The sequence below is a fragment of the Argiope bruennichi genome, chromosome 6 (assembly GCF_947563725.1).
Source record: "Argiope bruennichi chromosome 6, qqArgBrue1.1, whole genome shotgun sequence".
Taxonomy (NCBI): domain Eukaryota; kingdom Metazoa; phylum Arthropoda; class Arachnida; order Araneae; family Araneidae; genus Argiope; species Argiope bruennichi.
In genome coordinates, this window is record NC_079156.1 from 133,700,434 (window position 1) to 133,717,401 (window position 16,968).

The window sequence follows — 16,968 nt, forward strand, 5'->3', positions numbered from 1 at the left end:
AAGAGGTGAATCTCAATTAACTCCATTAACATAAGACGCTTCTCTTAGAAGACTTAATGGAATTCTGTCAGAAAACTGAAGCATGTAATTAAGATACACAATGAACAACAAGATTTATAGTTGCTTGTGCATAGGATTTGGTGTAAAAGGTAACTGATGTCTTATTTTGTTCCTGTAGAATGACTGAAAGAAACAACAACGTGCAAACATGTGCGCTCTAATGGGTGATTAGCGATTTCAAAATAACTATTAGCTTGAAATGTCAGATTCTGAGAAATTAGTTATAATAAAATAAACTTATTTTTATTTATGATTAATATAATTGTATATTTGATGTTATATTTTAACCCTTCTTTGCATGATTTTTTTCTTCTTTTTTGTGAAATAAATCTGGGTGATATAATTCATGCTCTAGATTAAAGGGGAAATGTTAAAAAAATTCTAGTATAAATATACATTATAAAATAATAATAAAAAACCCAGTTCGATTAAAATATTCATCACCATGAAAATTTTACGCTTAAAACTCAGTCAAAATCTCAATGTCCCTCTCTTCTAAATTTTTCCACTCATTATCGTGTTTATTAGCAGAAATAAAAAAAATATCAGATTAGTTATCAAAAATATTCAAGAAATCGCACATTTCTTCCAACCACAGCAAACAGCGGAATGACAAGTTAAAACCCGATAAAATAATTGTGACGTTTGATCTTTTTTTTTTTTTTTTTTTTTTTTTACAACTGCTTTTGTTTTAACGCAATGGTCGTGAAAAAAATCGCCAGTAACAACCAATTTACAGTACACCTGTTTTGAATACAAATATTTGTTCACTAAATGTTATGATGTAAATTTCCATCACCATGCAAAGAACGGTTAAGAGTATATTTAATTTAAATGCATATGATATAATATTGTTACAATTTAATTGTACATGATGCATTATTGTAGTAAAATAGATTAATACAATAAATGTTATCTTAAAACACGTATTATAATGGTTTTAAATTATACAAGGTGTGGACTGTTTTCACTAAAAACTATGTCTCCCAAGTAAGTTTTCAGATCCCTTTTGCAGATGAATCGAATAAAAATAAAATGCACATTTTAATATTCATTAAATGGGACATTTTCTTAACTTAGTGTTTGCATTCACATTATGAAGAATATTATGCAAGGCATCTACTTTTATCAGGGTAAAATAGTTTTTTTCTAAACTTTTCGAGATTGAAAAATAGATCTAATTCGAAAAGTACTTTAAATGAAGGGAAGAATTATATTTTATATTGTTTGAGTCAACAAATATATTCCTGAAAAAGTTACGAAATCTATTTTGTATAAGGTTCCATGGTTCTTACATTTAGTAAAAAATGTAAATACTCTAAAAGGTACAGTAATGTTTTTGTCATTTTATAATTAAACTCTTTGAGCCATAGCAATTTAACATAAATAGGGATCGCATTCAAAAATATTTTAAGGAATAGCTTAAAAAATAACACAATGGTACATACTTTCAATTAGCAAATCATTCCTTCAATTCTTTCTCGGGGCCTTGAATGTATCAGTTCAATTCGTCTAAAATTGTTTTAAACAAATATTTCATAAGTCGGTCAATTTTTGTCCAAGAGGAATGATTTTTCCTTTGAATTGAAGAGGATTTTTTTTCTTCCCTTTCCTTAAAATATTAATGCCAAAAATATTTTATTAAATATGATTAATAAGAAAGGTAGACTGCCTAAAGATAGATTTCGTAACTTTTTAGAATTGCATTTTTCGGATTCAAACATCATAAAATATAATTTATCCTGTTGTTTGTTTAAAGCCTTTTTTCTCTATAGAATCTATATATCTAACGCTAACGGCTTGGAAATTAGTAGACACCTTATTCATGGTATCTGCTATAATCACAACCCAACATTTAACTTCTAAACCGTGAGAAAAAGCATGTGTTTCGAATTGAAAAATGTTTTAAATGGTGTATAAAATAACATTTTTAAGTTGATGAATTCAATAAATGTTATTTATAAGAAATACTTTGTCTAAAATTTTAAGCTGTTCCCCATCCTGTTATTCGTATTTAGAAGAATACTTTTGCTACACAAACATTTTAAATGAAAAAAATTCCAATTCTTTGTGAATAAAAATGATCGGATTATTCCTGAGCAACTTTTTTGTTTTTAAATTGTATCCACTTGCACACTTTATGAAAGTAATAAAAAAAAAAAAAAATAAAAAAAAAATAAAAAAAAAATCTAAGAAATTACATACAATATTAGAAAGTTAAACATTCTGTTGTTCTTTTTAGTCAAATAATTATAAACTGAAATCTAAGTGCTAAAAATCAGCTAATTATTTAAAACTTCACATTTTTGCCATTTCGCTTTAATAGCAGCTTTTTATAATGCTCTTAAAATAATTAACTTATTTATACAATTTGTTTTTAATATATATTATTTTAGCTATGTTTTTATTAATTGATTAGATAGAAAAATTTAGTTCATTTTAAGTCGATGAATGCTATTCAAATTCACTGTCTTACTTATTGAAAGTAGTTATATAAGAAGAATTGTTTTTTCAAGAAATATCCACGTTAAAGAAAAAAAAATCAATCTTCTCTTAAACTATATTAACTGAAACTAAACAATTCATTTTGTTGAAAATTTCTAACAGAACTCGTATTCTAGAATTATTTTCATGCATTCTTTTATTTTCATTTATAAGATTAAACACCTTTCAACGAAATATTAAAAATATTCATTGTAAGATAAATATCAATATTTCAACTTTTATATTGCTTGGTCCAACTTATCAGGGTTCCACAAAGTCTTTCTACTGGCATGGTGTGAAAGTATGGAGGTGAGGTGCCAGATAAGGTGTCGTCCTCGTCATTTGACTGCGGTTCAAAATGGCGAGGTCTGTCCTAAAATAGCCATAGTGCTGCTTTAAAAACGGGATGTTAATATAACTAAATTAAACTAAACTCGCAACATAAAAAATAACTCCCTTTTTAACTACATTCTAAAAAATAATTAATAATAATGTGATTTCTTCTTTCTTTCTAGATATGCTATTGTGAGTCTCTCGAGTTGGCGTTATCCGAGAATGAGACGGACGTGTTCTTTTCCATTGCTTGTCGCACGGAACGGGGCTATCCTCTACCCCTGGATGAGTACAGGAAGGACACTTGCGCCAGATGCTATTACTATCTACCATCCTTCGCCTTTCACGACTCCAGGAAATTGAGGTAAGTCTACCTTCTACTTGTTCTGTGACAATTTTTAAACTTTTTTTTTTTTTGTAAATAAAAAGGAAAAAAGATACATTTTGTAAGAGCATGAATTCAGATTTAAATATATTTATAAATTTTATGTCCGGAAAATGTAATTCTGGAATTTTTGCTGCGAAAAGAAAAACTATGTGGATGTGAACATAAAACAAAAGGATCGATTTTTTGCTTATTATTACTCCAACTGTGTCATTACATCCATCTCCAACTGTGTCATTCATTTCTGCCAAGGTGCATTCCAAATATGAAAGCACTTTAAGTTTAATCCCAAAAATGCCTTTTAGGATTTTTATTGATTACATCAATCATCTAAATCCAAAAAGACAGTTTTGACCGTTCGGATAAGGAGAATTTGTATTGTTCATAAGGAAAATTTCCACTTTTCATTTTGAGTAATGCGACAATTAATTGTTGAATATTTAGTCAACAGTTTCACGAATAATTGTGAGAAGGCGCATGTCTTCTCAAAATTATTGTCTTTGTGTCTTTGAGGAACCATGAGTTGTATTTCATTTTTCTAATCATTTTTCATGACACACTTCATTCAAAGGTCGCTAAGCACTCAAATTATAATCTTTATTGGATTTCTGCTTAGTTGGTAGAAATTCATTATGTAAAATGAACGAGAATAATAATAAAAAAACAGTCACTAATTTCTGGATTTTCCACATTTTTGAATGGGTCGTTTCGTTATCCGCGCTATTACTTTTCAGGGCCAGGGATAAAGTTTATCTTTCCGGACCGAGAGTCCCAGGTTGAAAGCCTGTTTCCACCAATCAACCATCCTTTAAGCAGATCTATTGTTTAATCTGATCCGGGGCTTAATATCCTCCAGCTGATGTTATGTGGAAGTTTGGAAATGGTATTACCAGCTCAAGTATCACCTTCGTCATCTGACCATGGCTCAAAATGACGAGGTTTATCCTAAAAAAGTCCTAATGCTGCTTGATGATGATCTGTCTAACTGCAGATATGTAATCATGGTCATTGAAGAATGAAATTTGACACGAGGTCTTGATACCGAAATAATAAAATTGAATCAAAATTTGCACTCTATCAGCGGCAGGAAAGAGCTTAAAATGCATACTCGATTCTTTTAATTGAAACGAGAATCTTTACACAAGACTTACCTTATTCTATGCGTACTAAACAAAAGTTAACTTGCGAACACTCCCTCTAAATTTAATAACTGTGTAGCTTTCTTTTCAGATGATAATGATTCATTGAAATACCACTTTCCGGGATAATTTTCTACAGCCCTCGCTTTAGAGTGACAAATAACAAAATAAAGATCATGCATTTGCACTGCTAACAATGCACTTGTAATTCATATCTTTTGCCTGATTTGATAACCCCCTCTTCAATTCTATAGTTAAGCAACATAGAGAAAATTCATATAATAAGTTAGATATAAATCATAATCGCGAGCTGCTAACAATTCTAACTGTGTCTATATATCATTGTAAGTAAACAAAATCTATAAGTTGTAAAAGTAAATAATGTTGGTAATATCACCTCATTTTCTATGAAGTGAATATTCTTTCGTCTCATCATCGCCTTTATTTTATTCCCACATAAAAGAAATGGATCAATGATGCTAATAATGAACTATTGCTAACATCAATTGTAACTAACAAGTAACAATTGCTAACATCATAACCCTCATACTAAGGGCCTTGAACTGCACCCGAGGCCCATTTTTCACTTGAGGCTGAATTCACTTCCAGATTATTCATTTAGGTAGACAATCAAGATGACAGGCATCGCGCGATCTTTTCGAATTCTGGCGATAAAGCGCAGCATGTGATTAACTTAATGTCACTCATCGCGAAAAATGCCCGTTCTCGAGCGGATAAGTAACGAATGATCACACATAATTATGTTGCAATGCCTCGCATGTCATAAATAACGTTATTTTTATTTATGATGAATAGGGTATGAAAAGTTTCGAGTTTCGGTTACAGTTAAGTAAGATTTTGCGTGCCACCAACTCATTTTCAAGAGTATAGAAAGAGTATCATTTCATCGACAGAAAAATGTGAATCGTGCCTTTACAGATGTGTTTGTGTGTTAATGCTTGGCAGAAAATACAGGATTTATGATACAAATCAAGTTTTTACTGCCATTTTCTTAGGAGGAGCACAGTTTTTCTCCTCAATTTTCATGAATAAAATAAAGTCATATCCATAACAGAGCAGAAAATATGGAATAATGTTTCATGAAATATTAGCCTTCTTTGTTGACCAGATGGTTCACAGATTGAATAGCTTCTAAAATTTTTAATTAAATCATTTTTGCAATTTTAATTTTTTTTTTTTTTTTTTTGCTTAGTGGTTTTCTCTGAAAATTGTTTCGAAGCTTCAAATTTTAATAGATATTTAATTCATAATATTTTAATAGCCACTCGTCATTTTGTTTAGTTTATTCTTATTTCAATTACTTCTTATTAGCTTCCCTAACATTTATAAGATTCATTTTGCTATTTTTGGACATTTAACAATGCAACTTAACTTCTAACCTAAAACAACGTAACATTTTTACTTTTCATAATATCATCATAAATATAAATTTAAATCTTTTACAGATTTTTACCAGAATTAAGTAAATAATATCGCTTGCTTTCCTGAAATCTGCTTTGTCAATAACGATTTATATTAAGGACGAGATAGTAATTTAGTAATTTTGTATTGTAAAATAGAAACGAAAAAATATTGACTACTTTAATAGTAATTTTTATCAATACCTTAGGTGTTTTTCGAGAGTTTTTATCTTTCAATTATTATGTTCATGTTGTTTCTTAATGCACCAACCACGGACAAGCCCGCTGTTTGAAAACAGCCGGTTTAAGCCTAAGGGAGAGCGCCTCTTGTTTTTATCGTAGAGCCATCTGGGCCCAAGAGTACGATTTGACTACTCACGCATCACTCATTCGCTTGCACAATCCCTTTTTACAGGGGGGGGGGGGGTCACATTCACACATCTCACAGATTGAATAGGAAGAACAACCATGCCCAAACCGGGACTCGAACCCGGGAGGCCCAGATCCCGGGGAAGACGCGCTATCCCTATACCAGGACGAAGGCTTCAATTATTGTTCGTGATACGTTTAATATTAGTTCAGAATTCTTATGATTCTTTTTAGAAAATATGATTAAATGTTTTTAAATGCTAAAAAAACAACGAATATGCTGTAAAAAACCGAAAGGATTTACAAAATCGGTAATAAGCAATCGTGACAACCTTAAGTGCTCAGAGAAATCCCAATGACTCCCTCTCGACTCACTCTTAGTTGTGTTTTCTGACTTTTTATAGTTTCCGTGACAGGACAAAGAAGCTTCTAAGACTAATGGAGATTCTTGGATATTCGAGATCCTTCATTTCTGTCGTTAAAAATCACCAAACGCTCGCCAAGCTCGGGAATCTTTGATCGGGCATCCATTCAGAATCCGATGTTGCTATCTGTCAAACTACAATATTTTCTTTAATATGAGATTTATTGCCCAAGATCGATACATTTCATTCCGCCAAATATTATTAAACAATTTCTTATCGAAATTATCTAAATTATGACCGGTGCGCGTACAGTGACAATCCAATAAACCCAGAAAAAGATAAAGACTCTTTATGATATAAAAAATCCCACGAATACACAGTAGCGAAATACGAAGTATTGGCAAAATTTGTAATAAACAATCATAATAGTACTAAGCGCTCAGAGAGATCAACCCAACTACTCTCTCTCGACTGGTCTAATCGACTGACTCTCAGTTCTGTTTACCACTTTTTACAATTTCCGAGTTAGGACAACGAAACTTCTAGAGCAATCTCTAAAACTTATATCCTAATGGTGATTCTCGAATACCTAGATCATTATTCCTGTCTTAAAATCGCCAAATTCATCGCCAAATATTCGCAAAATCGAAAATCTTTGACCCGGAGTCCATTCAGCATCCGTCAAAGCTATCTGTAAAGCTATTTTCTTTGATATATTGCTCAGAGAAGCATTGTTGCAAATTTGCAGCTTTATCTTTTTTTATAACTGAGATATAACTATGCGTTCCTAAAAAAATCATCTGAATAATATTCTGCAAAAAAGAATTTATTTTCTCCTCTGCGTATTTTTACATATGCAATATAAACTCTCACGATGCATAAATAATCACAATAACTTTTGACTAATGAAAGAGCAAACAAATTCAAAATGTTCCTCTTATTTATTATCCAAAGCATCTCATTTAACTGAAAGATAACTTGTTTTATTTCTATATAACAGTTCATATTTTTCTAAGTTTATTGTTTTACTTTTTTTTTGTCTATTTTTTTCTGAATTCCAGTTCAGAAGTTTCAATTTGTTTGTCACCGAATCTTATTTCTTTTATGGAAAAAAATATCGAAGGGAAAGAACTCGTTTTTCAGAGCCCTTCATATTGATCATTTTTCTTCTTTCTAAAACAAATGCTATTGGACTTGGAAATTGTCAAAATCACTATCTGAGTTGTTTCGTATTTTGTTATTCGGAGGACGTATAAAAAAGTTTTTGACCTCTACAGAATGGAATTTATTTCGTTACTCGTTACACGACCTATTTCACGAAAAGAGGATATTTTATAAGCTAAAAAAGATTGCAAAAAATAGAAATCATCGAGTTATGTTGAGTTTATACCAGTGAATCGAATAAACTGGTTATTATATTGTTTTTTTTAACTTATCTTTTGAAAACTTGATGCTAAAGCTTGCTTCTGTATTAAAGCTTTTTTAAAGCGGGCTTAAAAATATTGTTGAGTGCTGCCATTTTTGCCATAATAATTTTTAACTTTATTCTCTATATTAGATTCCAACATTCTTTTTGTTTTAGGAACAGAAACATTTAGGAACAGAAACATTTATTAGCATACAGTGGCTTCGAGTTATTACAAACCAAAATTGTTTCGTTCATATTGCTGAAAGAAATAGTAAAGAGAGAAATTTTAAAACCTTTTCATTGCTAACGCGTCCCAACCGGTTTCAAAAATTCTATACTGGCTGACTAAGTGTGGTTTGAAACGAGTGTTTAAGTTTAAAGCTAGGATATCCTTGGTGATAATTCGTTTTACATCCTGCACTGCTCGTTTGAGACAAAAACCGCCCGCCATTGTAGAATTTTCAGGTCCTGTTGGATCAGGTTAGTAGGGAAAGGGATAAACTTTATATTTATGAAAAGACATAAATCATACTTGAAAGCGCATTTCCCTAATTAACAAATACTTACAAATTCTTCCTATTTTCACCTACATTACCGTCATTCTGAAAGTTTAAATTGAATGCTGGTAATATTGCAATTACTTAAAATTGCATCTTTCAATTGAATACCTGTTTTGATAATTAAATGTATAATTTACAATTTTTATAAAAAAAAATATTTTCTACAGTTGTATAATCGACAAATCGTAAATGATTTACGATCCTGTTAAAAGAAAGTCTGTAAAAATTATTTATGTAATTTTTGCATGATTTATTAAAAATTTTCAATCTATTCATTGAGCATTTTTAAATCTTAAAGCAGGTGAAATAAAATTATTGTTATTTTTTTATGTTCTTTTTGATAATGGTTGGAAACTTTTCTGTATACAATTCGATATTAGAAAATAATAATCAATATGTTTTTTTCTCGTTTTTAAACTAATTAGACGTACTATGGAATTACCCAAGGTGGGAAGTAGAGTTATATAAAATTGAATGGATTTTTCAATTTGTGCTATAGACAATTTTTTGAAATCTTTTATCAAAACAGCTATATACATTAAACTCTTAACCAAATTAATTTCCAAAACTTTATCTTAATTTAGCCCATAATAAAATATTCTCTTTTTCCTGATATCATTCCTCGTATGTAGCTGTATAAAAATTGTAATCAATCGCAATCAATCTAAGTATCAAGTGAAAGTGATCCCTTCGGTTCCCTTGTCAAAGGTCACCACGTGTACTGAATTGGCGCGCGGCCGGAAATCCCATGTTATATAAGACTAGTGATCATTTGTTTCGTCCCTTCTTTACGTCTGCTTTTGTGCCGCGCTACGCCTTCTTGTAAATAATCATGCCTCCCTCCCTAGAGAGAATAAAACGAAATTAAAAATGCAACGTCTCGTCTATGTCTTCAAACCTACCTTCTGATGCAAACAAAATAATGTTATATATATATTGTTACGAATTTGTAATGTTCCTTCCCAACACAGTTAGATTTATCTTAAGAAAGACCGTTTTACGACCGCTATCTCTATTAGATGCTGTCTCCTCGGTTTAGCGACCATTTGGCGATTTGGAGATGAATTTGGTGACTTTTTCGACAAAATGGAGGATACAAAAACTAAGAGTTTTGGCTATAGAGCCAATAGGAGCTGAAATATGCTTGCTTATACTAGAACCTTCTCTGACCTACTCCGGAAAATAAAAGGCCTGCATTCGAAGCCGAAGACAGTCGAGTAGTAGCATAGAGTGGAGCTCAAGCGATTGGTAAATTAAGTTGTGTGTCGAATCTTTAAGTTTATTATAGAAGCAGCTAGTCGTATAGTAGTGAGTCGGCAAATGGATGTAGTTAAAGCGAGGAGAAAGTGGAGAATAGCAGGCATTTGAAGAAACCGTTAAGAATAGCTAATTAGATTCCCTCGTGCTACTGAATTCTGTCTGGCCGTTTTATGTGCTTTTGTGGTTGTTAATAGTACCGATTACTACTTGTGGGCTACTGTTTGTTCTAAATGGGCTGTTGTGCATTGCTTGTGTATGTCTCGGCTGTGTTTTGTTGACTGTGTATTCATGTCTTTGTGTTAATAAACGTCGTCATTTGCTATTATGTCCTTCTGAATGCGTTGCACCATGCACCCTTAACAAGCTAACCCGTTGATTTTACGTACCAAGTGGAGGAATTTCTTTAAAAATATATATATAAAAATGGCACAATAAACTTACTTTCTAGAGGATCAATGTCAATTTACAATCAAGTAGCTTAATTCATGAAAGCATGCCACTGTAAATTTTTTAAATCCATATCGCTTTTTGCAAGAGGAAAAAAGACTTGGCACAAAAGCTCTGCGTCATCTAACAACAATTCAATAAGCATTTCTCTCGTTACTGTGTATTATATAGATTGAAATAATTTCCATTTCTTTGCAAATCTTCCTGATTAACACTTATACAATATCTTCTTTAGAATTTCATGAATATATTAGGTTGAAAGTTAACAACCACCACAAACTCGATACTCCAACTCGCCGGAAGGTACACGGAAAAATCTGAATAATCAGACCGCCGCAACAGCAACACTGGCGTAAACTGTGGTTGAATCCTAAGGTCCATCACCGCCCACGGTACAACCCTTCCCTATGCAAGTACCATCATCGATAGGAGGGGCCAGACCTCCCCACTTTTTTTAACGTCTTTTTTTTACAGACCCCATCTTTACCCAACAGGGTGACGAGAACCAACCACCAAGCCAAAAGCTTCTCAATTCAATTAAGAGATGACCTCGTGGGAAAAATTAAGAGTTTAAGAAAACTTATTAAAGTATTTAAATTCTACTGTCGCTTTGAATACTTCTTAGCATTAAGAACTGAATATTATTTAAAATTGTATGCAAATTATTTTTAAATGAATTATTTATTTCTAATATTAATTCAAAACCTTTTCTACCCGAATTCCCTTAATTGAATTTTTCGTAATTAAATGACGTTTTAATATTTAAAATGTGTTTTATCAAATCTTATTTATCAATTTAAAAACGTAAGCAAACAAACAATTTAAGTTTTCAAATTCCTTATATTTATTTAACCAATACTTGAATAATAAGAAATTTTAAATAAATATCTTTCCCATGAATTTATTCTCTTATTTTTTGCTATACTGATCGAAGAATTAAAAAAAAAACTCGTATTGTTTGTTTGAGTTTCTGAGTTAAATTTTGTGGAATTTCTTTTGAAAAAATACCTTGATTTGCTAGTGCTTTGCATATAAATAACATTTTTTATAAACAGGAATGTGTGAATTTATAAATGTGCATCTTTGTGGTAACTATGGTGTTTGAATTAGTTAAAAATATCATTGAATAAAAAAACAATAACTAGTTTTTATTACATTTAAAAAATATATTATTTTCGCAGTGTGAAATCGTTTTTTTAAACGGTTGACATTTTTCTACCTCTATTTGTTTATATTTTCTGCGTTTTTGAAATGACTTCTGCGTGGCTGAGTAGATTTCTTCTAGTTTAATTTCTGGTCTAGATTTTTTTTATCTAGACTTATTTCTATGAAAAAAAGTTGAGGGAATGTGAATTCTTTTTCATATTTCTCTGCCGTGGTTAGTTTTATTCGTTTTCTTGTGAACTAATGATTTTGCTTTTCAGCTTTTTTAAAAATACTTTTTTGAGTTGCTTCATATTTTGCCATTCGAAGAAGCAATTTTCGAGCTTCATATACTCAATTATTTCAGAGACGCGCTTCATTATCTGTTTTATAAAACAAGAAAATATTTCTAAGCAGAAAATTTTTTTTTAAAGATAATAAAAAAACATTGAATTTTTACATACATTTACTGAAATTTATTCAGGAGAACCAAATAGACCGTTTCTTTTCCAGTTTTTGAACTACTTATTATCCGAAACTTTCAAGAGGATATCTATTACAATGTTGAAAACGTTTTTTATTGCACTTGAAAGTACTGTCGAAAATGTAATTATTCCAGTCGAAATACTATGTCTCTACTTTCGTAACCACCAGCATATCTTTATCTCAATCTAACCGTAAAACATTTGTTTTGCGTTAGATTAGAAAATAGGTACAGTATGTATGCGAACTGAAATTATTACGATTTTATGTTCGAAATTTTAACATCTATCAATCGTTTAATCTACCCAAATTTATTATTTATTTAAAACAGTGCATTTGTCCTAATTCGATTTCAGTTTTTCTAAATATTCATGGAACTATTCTAAAATCAAATTATTCCAGTGTGTCGGGTTTTCTTTTTTTTTTTTTTCTTTCTTTTTTATTGCAGCATCGTCTTGCCTAACGATTCTACGATTCATGAATTATAATAAATGAAAGAAGGCTAAATGTGGTTAATACAAAGGATAACATGACATTGTAGTCGAATTGATGTTACTGTATTACTGAATTTACTGTCTCAGCATTTCATATTGTATTGCCATTATACCTACCACAGCAGTAACCCTAATCATTTTTCATTTTTGAAATTATATTACATCAGAGTGCGATAAATATAAGAGGTATCTTAGCATTAGCATCGAATTTCTATCAGAAACTTGCTGCAAATCATTGCAGATTATATTGTCTCCATATAACCACAGTATTGCATAATCATTTGCATTTCTAGAATTGAAATATAGGGCTAAGAGACTATATTTGGTGTCTGGAGAACAGGCGCGGTGGCGTGGTGATAAGGTCCCGACTTTGGAAACGGAGGGTTTCAGGTTCGAGACCCGATTTTGCCGGAGAACCGTCGCGCAAGCGGATTTGGTGCATGTTAAATCCGTCGGGGTCAAGCGTTCTCCCGCTGGTGTGATGTGGAAGTTTAGAGATGGAGTATCAGTTCAGGTGTCATCTTCGTCATCTGACCGCAATTCAAAATTAGGAATCCCCCACATAGCCCTATTGTTGCTTTAAAACAGGACTTTAATATAAATAAACTATTTTGGTGTATGGAGAGGAACTTATGATGAATTTTATCATCATTATATTATGTGCTATTTTATCATTGTGATCAAATAGCAATCAGGTACTTGCAGACAATTACTGCTGAATATGCAGAATTAAAGAAATTTTTTGCTTCATATTTTCTCATGCGTAAGTGCTTTGTCAGAATCGTGCACACAGATAATTTTCTTAAATTTACCATTTTATGGCATTGCTTAGAAAGAAATTTGAATTGGTACATTCTGATTTTCAGTGTCTCAGTTTATTTAGCTCTTAAAGAAACAGCTAATATTTTTGGTGATAGATGTTTTATTCTCAATATGATCCGACAAGGAATGTAGGAATGAACGATAGGAATTATTCGAAATGTTTTGTATTAAAATACATATTTCCATGAGACGCCCCACCCGATGGTTCATAGATTAAATGAATATTTTAAAAAATAGGTGATAAAAATGCAAAGAAAGGTAAACAGGACACATATAAGCATATTCTGTTAAGGATTTGCTTGTATAAAGTAAATGATGACTATGTTGTGTAAATGTTGAATTTACTAGTAAAGAGAATTAACTCTAATCTGTACTTGTAGAATGTTGAATTTACTAGTAAAGAGAATTTATTCTGTACTAGCAGAATGTTGAATTTACTAGTAGAGAGAGGATTAACTCAACTCTGTACTAGCAGAATGTTGAATTGACTAGTAGAGAGAGGATTAACTCAACTCTGTACTAGCAGAATGTTGAATTTACTAGTAGAGAGAGGATTAACTCAACTCTGTACTAGCAGAATGTTGAATTGACTAGTAGAGAGAGGATTAACTCAACTCTGTACTAGCAGAATGTTGAATTTAGTAGTACAGAGATTTCTACTAGAATTTGAACTAGTAGAGATCTCTAAGAGACAATGTTTATACAATCGAATATGCTAAATATTTTAATTGCTGCTTGATCCATATTTAGTTTACATCTGCCATCTAATTGTAAAGAACTGTCTTTCTAATTAAATGATAACTTTTTAAATAGGTTTTAAAAATAGCAAATGAAAGGATCATCTAATAAGATTGATGTTTATTGGAGAAAGCATAATAGTTAACTTATAATTAGATTGCTTACCAAATAAAAAGCAAGTTAGCTGAATCTATGTACAGGGTGAGATAAAAAAACTCGGAAAAAGTTATTGCATCATAGAATAGAAATTAACTAATTTCTTTTTAATGTGTGTTCATTTCTTTTTTGTCTTCCACTTCAATTACGAGATATTTTATTATGTATCCTTTAGTTTACGTATTGTTTTTTGGCTCTTTACAATTTCAAACAATTGTTATTTTAGTGCATGGAAATTTGTTATTTTAGAGCAAGGAAAACGATAGTGTGAGTTTTTCGTTTGCTTAATGTATCTCCGCAAATGGTGTCCGTAGCAATCTGTCGTTTCAAAAAAGAACCTAACAATGATGGTCGACTTCCTGGAAGTTAATGAAAACAGACGGTGGGTACTTTCAATAGCCTTAAGGCCATCAAAAAGCGAGTTCAATCAAATCCGAGAGTTTTCCTGAGAAAGATCGCTCGTGAAATGAAAATAAGTGACCGATCAGTGTGACGAAAGGAAAAAAAAACAGAGCTTGGACTAAAGCCTTACAAGTTCCAAAAAGTTCAGCTTCTCACTATAGAAAGCAAACTCATGCGGCTCCAAAGATGCCGAAAACTTTTGAGATGGACCGTATGTCAGAGCTGGGGGAGATTTCTTTACGCTAATGAGAAGCTCTTTTATTGTCCAAGGAGCTCATAACTCATAAAACGATAGGATCTGCTCTGTAGACACTCTAAGCACCTCGGAAAGTGTTGAACATCGCCAACATCCTAAGTCGATCTTTGTCTGGGACGGAATACTCGGAGGTGTTTTGCGCAAGCGGCAAAATACCTCTGAGTATTGTGGATGAGGGTGTTAAAATAAATCAAAAAGTGCACCAAAAGAGCATTCTAGAAGCTGTTCCATTCTACTTCCGAGAGCCAAAATGAACTTCATCAAATTAAAGCGGACTTTTCAAAAAGCTAAAAAGACACAAGAGTGGTGCAAGGCGCATTTTCCGGACGTGATATCACCTGGAGAATGGGCACAAAACTCCCCGAATTTCAATCTTATGAATTACTGTGTATTGTCCATTTTGGAGTCTAGGGCTTTGACTAAGCCATCCAAAAGTTTGGACTCTCCAGAGCAATCGCTTCACCGGGAATGGAATAGATTAAAGGTAAAAGACTTGCCGCTCGTTGCTGCGAATTTCAATTCGCGTTTACGCCTCTGCATCGCTACAAAAGTCGTCCACTTTCAAACCAATTAATTGATGACCAACGAATTTATTTATTAGCAAAAGTCTACTATTATTAGTATTTGTTATATTTTGTTAATTTATTGATTTTTAATAAAGTTATGCTAAAAATTGTTTGTCCATGTTTTCCTGCCGCACCCTGTATTTTTCTATAAGAAAACTTACTGAAATTTCATGCATGTGCTTCTGGAATAGATTGGTCATAAAATTAAGAGGATTTGTCTTTGGAGTGACATTTAACTTCTGCAAAAAAATCTAAAATTATCTATATGTTAATAATATTACATATCACATTGGAAGACGAAGTGGGTTTACTTCTTGGCAACCACGATCAACAGATATGTCACGAATGGAATTCTTCTGTGGTCATTAAAAAACATCATTTTTCATTTTCATATTAATTTCCTATGGATTTGTGATAACTTTAAAATAGGAGCTTTAATAATTGTATCGAAATATATTTTAATTACAGACCAACTTGTCAAGAAGCAATAGATTAGGACGAAATAAAGGTCATTTTTCATATTTATGCAAACAAATGTACTTTGGAAATACCTGTACAATCCTTATAAAGAGGCTCTATAAAATCGAATTAAAAAATCTATCTAATCTATTAAATCTATTTGAATTAAAAATTATGGCGAATCTATTATCATAAGGATGGAAATTCTTTAGCTTAATTTTGAGAAATCAATTTCAATCCAAAATAAAGTCATTTCTAAAGTAATAGTTTTATTGAAAATTTAGTAAGACTGATAGACATTTTTCACATATGTAATGAAATTTTCTCAAACTATAATAGAATTTCATGCTTAGGCGGAAAAGAATGCTCAATTTATTTTCAAGTTAAATATTTGCATTTCTGAATTATATGAGAATATTTATTCTAATTCTAATTCATTTCACGTAATTTAACAGCAAGCTTAATGAACCCTCATCTACTTTGCTAATCTTTAAAGTTCAGGCATTTTTCAATAACCTCTCATCTCTTAATTATGACAAAGCTTTGAAAATATTTCTACTGCGTTTTGAAACATTTCCACTCCATTTAATTGCTGGAAAATCATTTTACCTTCTACTTAACGATTTGACAATAGGGATAATAACTATCGACATCTTCTACATAAATAGAATAACTGCCGACTATTCACTTAGTCATTAGTAAAACTTCTGAGAATTTACTGCCACACTCGATTGCAAAATGTCAATTAAATAACGGATTTAACGACTGTAATTATCGGATAATGTTAAAAATATTTCATTTCAATTTCATTTTATCAAAAGTAGAATTATTCGTCTTAACGTATTGATTTGAGTTCTTAGACCATAAGAAGTAATCACTCTTCATTAACCCCGACCCTTTCTTTATTTTCAATGTAATTGAATATATGATTAGAAAAGATATGATGTGATGTTGAAAGCATATTTACATTATTTAAAATCTTCTTGTTCAATATCTCTAAACGCCAGTTGCGTGCTAAATATTTCATTTAGAAAGTTTTAATAAAATGCTGCCATTCATCTCGATTCTCTGTGCATAGCAAGTTGGATGGGAAAATGAAGGAGGACGGGAATGTTTGCTTTTGTCCAATGTCCATAGTAATAATGATTAAAGAAATCCAGTGATAATATAAATCATGTATATAATTTTAAGTTTGTTTATATAATAAATTCATCTGAA

At 31.4% G+C, this 16,968-nt stretch overlaps 1 protein-coding gene across 1 annotated transcript in view; it reads left to right on the plus strand.

The window, feature by feature from the left end:
- LOC129972073 (calcitonin gene-related peptide type 1 receptor-like) overlaps window positions 1–16,968 on the plus strand; it is a 196,548-nt gene that overhangs the window by 62,507 nt on the left and 117,073 nt on the right. Inside the window, exons 3-4 of the mRNA XM_056086054.1 lie at window positions 3,060–3,241; window positions 15,626–15,652. Coding sequence (XP_055942029.1) covers window positions 3,060–3,241; window positions 15,626–15,652 — 209 coding nt within the window. The remainder of the gene's footprint in view (window positions 1–3,059; window positions 3,242–15,625; window positions 15,653–16,968) is intronic.